General features: G+C 27.6%; 2 protein-coding genes across 4 annotated transcripts in view; one reads left to right on the forward strand and one right to left on the reverse strand.

The window, feature by feature from the left end:
* LOC116846433 (Golgi phosphoprotein 3 homolog sauron) overlaps positions 1-3,618 on the forward strand; it is a 9,025-nt gene extending 5,407 nt beyond the window's left edge. The window contains exon 4 of the mRNA XM_032820234.1: positions 175-3,618. Coding sequence (XP_032676125.1) covers positions 175-423 — 249 coding nt within the window. The 3' untranslated portion in view covers positions 424-3,618. The remainder of the gene's footprint in view (positions 1-174) is intronic.
* Positions 3,619-3,810: 192 nt separating this feature from the next.
* LOC116846432 (damage-control phosphatase ARMT1-like) lies at positions 3,811-8,367 on the reverse strand. 3 transcript variants are annotated; one of them, XM_032820231.1, is made up of 7 exons: positions 8,202-8,367; positions 7,569-7,751; positions 7,351-7,456; positions 5,325-5,572; positions 5,073-5,255; positions 4,587-4,992; positions 3,811-4,500 (listed from the first exon to the last, which is right to left on the reverse strand). In XM_032820231.1, the coding sequence occupies exons 2-7, from the start codon at positions 7,655-7,657 to the stop codon at positions 4,108-4,110; spliced, it is 1,425 nt and encodes a 474-aa protein (XP_032676122.1). In that variant the 5' UTR covers positions 7,658-7,751; positions 8,202-8,367; the 3' UTR covers positions 3,811-4,107. The 3 variants fall into 3 exon arrangements, with proteins under 3 accessions (XP_032676122.1, XP_032676124.1, XP_032676123.1); XM_032820233.1 differs by having other exon boundaries at positions 7,569-7,667; positions 8,202-8,348; XM_032820232.1 differs by lacking the exon at positions 8,202-8,367 and adding an exon at positions 8,103-8,197.
* Between the last annotated feature and the right edge of the window lie 123 nt (positions 8,368-8,490).

Here is an 8,490-nt window from a genome sequence, read left to right on the forward strand (position 1 = left end):
ATAAAATTTAAAAATATAGAAATAATAAAAAAGTGTTCTAAAATAATGAACATAAGTAACAACTGTTATTATAAAATTATAAAGAAAATATAAAATAGAATGAGTCAATAATATAATTTAGCTAATCTATAATGAGTAGAGCAATGACACCTTGTTGCTTTTTGTTTCTTGCAGATTCAAGAAGCTGTATTAGGCCGTTGGGTGAACGATGCTGGTCGAATGGATAGACGAACATTAGCGTTAGTTATTTTAGCTCACGCTGCTGATGTACTGGAGAATGCATTTGCGCCATTATCGGATGACGATTACGAAGTGGCTATGAGAAGAGTACGGACATTATTGGATCTTGATTTCGAGGCGGAAGCCACTAAACGTAACGCGAATCCGGTACTTTGGGCTGTGTTCGCCGCATTCACCAAGTAACATTCATTTCATAAGTTATACAGATACGGAATAAATGTCGGTTAACTAGTGTGAATAATGAGAAATCACGAATTTTGCATGTCGTTTAGTTGCTACAAGATAGATACGATATGTACTTGACATTGCGGTGCTTTTGTACCGCTTGATCATTGTTATAGAAGAAGATTTATGCAGACCAAATAATCTGTATTCAACCGCCATAGGGAATTTCTTAGGAAATTACTTGTTTCCATTATTGTTATTTAATACATTTGATAGCCAAATATATGAAACAATCGTTCATATTTAAATATTATCGATTATTATGAAACAACAAGAGAGTCTGGAAATATGAATGTATGTTTTGTGTGCTGAATAGCCACTATTTCATACTCGAGAGAAGGATTAATTGCATTGTACGGAATTTCGTGCTAATATTTACTTTTTGCTTGGTGTCCATTGCATTTACAAATGGATACTATGCGGGGTGCCTCAAAATGGATGCTGGATGGTATTGTTGTTAATGGAATTTGGAATATATGTTCTTAGTCATAATCTAAATATATCACATAGAATATGTATGTACATATATATATTCCTTTAAATATTAATTTTTAATATATAATGTATACATGTCTACTTATGTTTTATTTGTATCCATTTAAATCATCTTGATTAGTCTTTTAACTTTTAAGTTTAATTAATGTTAACATATTATCTAATTTCTCTATAAGAGAGATTTTTATAATTACTTTTAGAACCATTAACATTTAATTCATTATGCGGATAGATGCTAATAGATAGAGTTTTGCACATGGAAGACTTTATGTGACATCAGATAAAGTGCCACATTCCTAATGATTATTTGAATGTTATAAAATTTTTAAGCAAACCTTTATACATTATTATTTCATTTTATACAGATCATAATCTTGTTGCAATGTCTTCTAATATGCAGAAAAAACCTACCAATAGTATTACCATGTGACAATGAAGTACTCCAACTTGATTCTGTCAATAACTTATTCATTGCAGCGGACTGGGATTAATTAAATATAAGTTACTACAGATTAAAGTTTTATTGGAAGCAAAATGTAAGATATTACATATATTTTACAATATGAGATTGTTTAGTTCGAAAGGACCCATGTTATGGTTATGTACCCTTTCAAGCTGAATAATTTTGTCTTCAAAGAATTTGTTGTATTTTTACAAGCAAATAGAAACATTTTAAATGGTAAAGATAAATGGACCATTCTGTATAATATGTCGTAAAAAACCTACAATTCTTTATACGACGATAAGTTCCTGTTCAATATAAATTTCTATTTACTAACTTGTTTCTTATTTTATATATTATTTTGTCGTTAAACTTATTTCAAAATAGCAGTTATAAAAATTTGAGTAAAAATATAATCATTAAAAAAAGAAATCATTAAACATATAAATTACTGAAACATTATGCAAAAAAGGTTAAGTACATTTATTTTCTTTTATAAAAAATGAAAAATTTAATTTAGATTCTGATAATATAATTTTGCTGTTGATGTAAGTTTAACGACATAAAATATTTGAAGATTATTTTAATTTAAATAAACAATATATATTTCTTTATATTTGAGGTTAATCTTGTTCAGAAATACAATCTTGTATGAAATTTACATAATACAATAAATTTTTTATATTTTCCCTAATAATTAAATGTTATTTAAATTTACATCTTCTATAAAAAAATATAAGATGATAAAGAATTCTTTCTAACTAGTATTTAAAATTCAGAGAGTTACTATTATTCAATGATAGTGAGATTTTAATGATGATGGCTTAGTCACTTAATTATGTATTAACATGAATTATATGGTATATATGCATATATCGTACGTATAAATTGTTTCTAAATGTTACCGATTTACAACTTTATATCATGAAAATATTTTATCTAAAAATACTTGTAGAACAATCATATCTCATCATAGTTTAGATTTATTCGAAATTTAACTACAATTATTATATTATTATCATATACACACACACGCATACGCACTCACACACATACACACACACATCATTATCATCATCATCATCATCATCACTATATCTTATATCCTATATCTATACTTACTATGTCATAATTATTATGTTATTATTCTAAGTTTATTAAAAATTTTATAAGTATATGCGAGTTTCTATCATATTTAATTTTAAAGATTCTCTAATAGGAGAGTACTATCTTGCCACTTGGTAAAACATCTATTTCTTTGAAATGATGCTAAGAAGTATGGAGAACTAGATTGAATATGCAACTTGGTTAAATATGAAACACAGAACACATACTGTTTTATATAATAACAATAATAAATATTTACAACTTACGCTATTGTGGGAGATCTATTAAAAAAAAAATCTTTTTCAAATTCTCAACTGTAACCATAAATATGTCATTATTCATAGTTGACGTTTTGCAATAAGGGGGACATATCTTTATATTTGGAAGTGTTTGTCGTAAAAATTTAAGAATAAAGAATTCCAATTATGATGGTATCTAACACATCGGATTTTATCAATTTAAGAGATTGGCCTACTAATCATTATACACTTACACAATGCAAATAAGTGCATGCAATCTAAAATTTATTTCTACTTTTATGTATGATAAATTATATTTAAAAAATATGTACACAAAGCGTCGAACTTTATTAATGACAAATCATTTAAATCAAAATAGATATATAGAAAATTGAACTTTGTACATTTGATTATTGTGTAAATATAGTATTATACTCTCTTATATGGGAGCTTGCTTTATAGTTTTTATGTGCACATACATATGTAATATATCGCCAACTGAAATCCAATAAATGAGAAAAATAAGAAAGTTTCATTACTTCATACTGAGTTTTCTTTTAACTGGTGCTATTTATGTATAAGTACAGAAATATACGTTCTTTCATAACACAAATTGAATATAAAATTAAGTTACATTATACAACACTTGATGTATAAAGGCGTCTCGTAATTTATATAATCTAAGGCATACACGCAATCAATAGTGTACTTACAGGACATATAAGTTATAATTTTAAATAATCATGTAAAAGCGGCATTGTTTAATTATATCGAGAATAAGACAAGAAATCTTAACTTTGTGATTCCATAATCACTTCCAATTTATTGTATAAAGACGTGTAAAAAATAGATAATTATCATGTTTATGTACTAACGAGTTATGAATACTTAAGATTATCCTCTTGTTTTATTATTATACCGTAGATCAGCCCCTTTTTATTGATCGCGTTTAGGAATGTAGTTATAAAAAAAATCTAATTTGCAAATAATTGGTAATTAGCGACACTATCCGTATATTACAAGATAGTTTAATGTTTGCTAGTAAAGAGTATGAACAAGTAGTGGTAGCAAGTTTAAACTTTATTTATGTACATTTATAGATATATATGTATATATATATATATGTGTATACACACACATACACACACATATATATATATATAAACTGTAACATATTTTAGTTAATATACACTATGGCACGGGAGAAATTACACAAATATAAATTATTTTACAATGAATACAAATACAAAAGTTGTGTGGATATCATCATTTTTATCCTTTGTACATATAACATGTACTATATTATTTTCTGTATTTGTACAATAATATATAAGAGTAGGTTATAACGATTATAATAATTTATAACGTTTTTACGTTTTCTTCAGAATATGTCGAAAGTTCACTCGAAGTGTTGGATTTATCCATGAGAATACTAGCTTGAATAAGACCATATTTTCCAGTAACCATCCAACTGTCATCCATTTCAAATAACAATTCAGAGAGACCGGGTTGTAATCCAACACAAACATCCGATTTCACAGTGCGCAAACTCACAATATTTGTAGGACAAAAATCTCCCAATGCATTTGCAAATGTTGTAATATGCTCATAATTAACATCACCTAAAAGTTTCCTATAATTTAAGTCACCTTTAAATATTACTAATTTAGCGCTAGATAATTTTTCATATAGTTTTGTGTCCTTTTCTTTCATTTTTGTAAAATCGTACGGACTCGTCCAATATGGCTCCTCCTGTTTAATAAGAATTTAAATTTAATTTAACAGCTTAAAGTAATATATAATCAAGTGATATTTTAGAGGACAAAATTTATGTGTACCTCCAAGCTCCAACACTCAGCGTCCAGAAAATCAAAGTACATTTTAGATAAGAATTGCAGATCCGGATGTGAGTTCAAATAACCCATCTGCTCTAAGATCCAATAAAAATCGTGCAGCGTTGCATCGCTCACGTACCATGGATATTTCTTGACGTAAAATCTTACTTTAGTTGCAAATTGTTTCAGAATCAAAAATGCTGCTAAACACAAGTCAGTGAAAAGTTCGTACCCTGCATTATCGAGTACTATATCAACTGTAACGCACTCTGTTTCGGTCGTGTCATGTAAAACATTCCACACATTCTCCCAATCATTTGATATTATATTTTCTTTTAAAGATTCCAATATTTCAAGTGGATCCCCAGACTGGCTAGCTCCAGATCCTGCGCTCAAGGAGAGGTCACATCTACAAATATAATAATACGTTATAATTTACTTGTATCGATTTTGCATATAGGATAGAAAAGAGAACGTTGCAATACACACCTGTTACCCCATAAACACACGTTTAGTAATTTTCGAAACGTTTCCTTCTTTTCTGTGTCATCAATCATGTACGTAGATACAACATGTCTCACATAAGAACCAAGGGCGCTTATACTACTAATGGACTCAATAAAATTCGCTTGTTTCTCATCCTCAAACGGGTCGTAACGTGATAATTTAACCCTAAGTTAAAAAAAATATTTTAGCTTGTTTGATATGAATTTATATCATATTCAATACATCAAGGCTTACGTTAAACTAATCTCTTGAGCTAATACGCGGTACATGTAGCATTCGCAGTATAGCCATATTGTATTGAACCATGTGGGTATTTCACCTTCTATATCTATCCTGTGTTCTAGATATATATTCCATTCATCTGCTTCATCATTGGACGTATAGTCATGCAAACGCAAAGGTTTTAAAGTTTTGTTAGTAACTAATTCATTTTTTAGTTTGCTTACAAATCCTATAAGGTATTTGATTTCATCTATGGAATCCTACAATTTAATACATATATATAAAGGACATTTATTATATATTATGCATGCACACAAAAAAAAATATATATGTATATAAAATTTACAGTTGATCAAATAAGTCTCCAGCACAGTATGACTTAGAAATTCTAAAACTGTTTAATTTTAAAAGGATAGTAATAATGTTTATTTATATTGTTTATATTAGTCTGTTTAGTTATAAATTACATAAAAGGTAGTTATTATTTTGTTGATAGTTAGTTTCAAATTAATATTGAAGATATATATACAGAACAGAGTAACAAAAAACATCTATATATATAAAAGTATTTAACTTAACAGTTCAAGTTTTGCATTTTGATCTCAATCAATGATGTGCAGAACAATGATTTGTCCTTCGAGCATTTTCTTTGCCCGTTTTTGCATCAGAAGCTCAAATTTTTTTTCACCTTTTCAATAATGTATATTTAACTGTTCCTTTTTTATATTTTCTAATGCGTTTGCCTAATTATAATTTTATAAATGCTTAATTGAATTTAAATCGGGCAATTATGTGTGAAGCTGTTTCAACACATTATATAAAAATCACTTTAACTTTCTTTGCAGCATGCTTGAAGTCGTTATTTTGCTAGAAATTAAATAGGGAGTCAAGATTTAATTTCTGTACATATTGTATGTAAATTATCTTATGTAAATTATCTTTTAAGATGTTCAAATAAATATGGTAGTTCATATTGCACTCCACATAAAAAAAAATTGTAACTTTCCCATTCCAATCATACTTATGCACTTTAAATTTATATCCCGTTTATCACATTTTTCTTTATATCCCTTTATATCCCGTTTTTCTGGTAATAGAACTATTTCAGGTACAACTTTTACACCATAATTAGTTTCAATCATGCTAACCAGTTTTGGAGCACTTGTTCTTGGTTCAATTCTGATCGTTTTTAAAATTGCATGTTTATGATAAGTTTCCAGTTTTTTTAAGATGGCCGTTATGCTTTCGATCTACGAAAGATTTCGTTTAGTTATTCATGTTTATTATGTACTGAATCACAGAGTGTAATTTCTTCACTGCATTTGCTATTTTTTGAAGCAAACTAGCCTTCTTTTCTTAACTTTATTAATTTACGAGTCGAAATTGAAATTTCCGTTTTGAGAAATTTTAGTTTTAATAATTATCTATTTGCTAATACAATACTAACATAATGCTGTGCTATGTACTATTTGATGTTCGTTTTCATATATTATTTTTCTTATATTCATACTGTAGATAGACAATTTCTTTGATTTTGTATCTGATTTCTTTGTATCTTGAACATTAATTTATGAACTATTAGTAAAATTATAACTATATAATTTATAACTAGACGTATTATATTTTATGTAATACATTAAATTGTATATTACTTAAATTGTATATTTGTACAATTTATAATTAGATATAAACAAGTTTAAATAATGCAAATAAATATCATTGCTATTCTCTTAAACTTATAAAGCTTCAAAATTTCTAATCATACTGTATGGAGATTTACTTGACCTACTGTATGATTAGTTTACGTTTTTATGTGATTTTGTCAGATAGATATTTGCAAGAATTATGTTGTAATATGTAATAACAACATATACAGTTTATAAATTATATTGAAATTATATTGAGATTATTTAATGAATGCATTTCAATTTTATAAGTATTCTAAGTATTTTGCTAGTACTTCTCACTTGTTGTGTTGGAAACCGTACAAATCTCCTTGATTACCCATAATGTCATGATATAATACTTATGAGATTACCTCGCCATAAATGTTTTTTATAGCTTCTTTATTACGACTAAAGTGATCGATGACTCTTGTTAATATCACTGGCAATCTATCCTTGATTGTAACATAAGCGAAACTTCTGTAACATAAATAACAAATTTATTTATTTTCTTGTTTCCAAAGTCAACAAATTAATAACAATGGAAACAAAAAGACCAAATATTATAGTATAGCATACTTATTATACTTACTTTTTGTATTTTCCAGATAGTTGTAAACCTACAGGTGTAGATATGTTCTGTACATCGTGAGTATCACTCGTGGACCTTGAATGCGTCATCTTTTTGGAACTGGAGTTATATAATGGCTTCAGTTATATAATGATAAAGTCCAAATGATTAGTAACAATAGAGAATGATGAGAGAATGGTAGATCTATGGACAAAATATATAGTTTATACTTAGATATATAGTTTAATCTTAGATAATGTTTTTATCACATGTATTCTTTACACTTTATATACTTTAAACAGACATAGTTATTTAAAAATGTGAATGGAACAAAATTAAGAGTTCATTAAAGTAACAATATGTATTACAAGACAGTGTGTTCATAGTTTCTTTTTTCTTCCTACATTTTTTTATAGATTATTACATCTTGTACTTGTTTCATTTGCCCATGTTTCAATTGACCATAGTCCCACTCGAGTAATCAATCGGGATATTATCATCGTAATTAATGTGGTCTGTGGTCAATTGTAACGTGGTCAAGTGAATTTAACTCACTTCAGATAAAGAGCTTTAAAGAGAAGAGGTTACGAGAGAACATAGATCAATTAAATTCTATATTGCTACTTATGCTAAAGAGAAATGAAGGTTACTTACCTTCTTGTATTACGTACGCGTTGAGCACTTAATTGAGATTACCCGGGAACATACGAAGTCAGAATAGAACGTTAATTTATATTTACGATGTACGCACTAGAACACGCTATGTAAAATCGTTTCAAGGAGATGTATAATGCGCATGCGCAAACACCCAACCGTCTATCCCCTTGCTTCTCTCCTTCAATGAATTATTGCTTTAAATTTAAAGAATATTTTTATTGGAATAAGGGTCGATATATATATATATATATATATATATATATATATATATATATATATATATATA

Source organism: Odontomachus brunneus, unplaced genomic scaffold, assembly GCF_010583005.1.
Source record: "Odontomachus brunneus isolate Ranch 3 - 2012 unplaced genomic scaffold, Obru_v1 Obru_scaffold_064, whole genome shotgun sequence".
Lineage (NCBI taxonomy): Eukaryota > Metazoa > Arthropoda > Insecta > Hymenoptera > Formicidae > Odontomachus > Odontomachus brunneus.

What these genes read in the sequence shown, in the direction of transcription:
- LOC116846432 (XM_032820231.1), bottom strand. Translation starts at nt 7,657, where the DNA reads ATGACGCATTCAAGGTCCACGAGTGATACTCACGATGTACAGAACATA. An exon ending in TAAAAAACATTTATGGCGAG is followed by an intron (nt 5,573 to 7,350) that starts GTAATCTCATAA and finishes ATTAAATTGTAG; the next exon opens with GATTCCATAGATGAAATCAA. An exon ending in GCTCAAGAGATTAGTTTAAC is followed by an intron (nt 5,256 to 5,324) that starts GTAAGCCTTGAT and finishes TTTTTAACTTAG; the next exon opens with GGTTAAATTATCACGTTACG.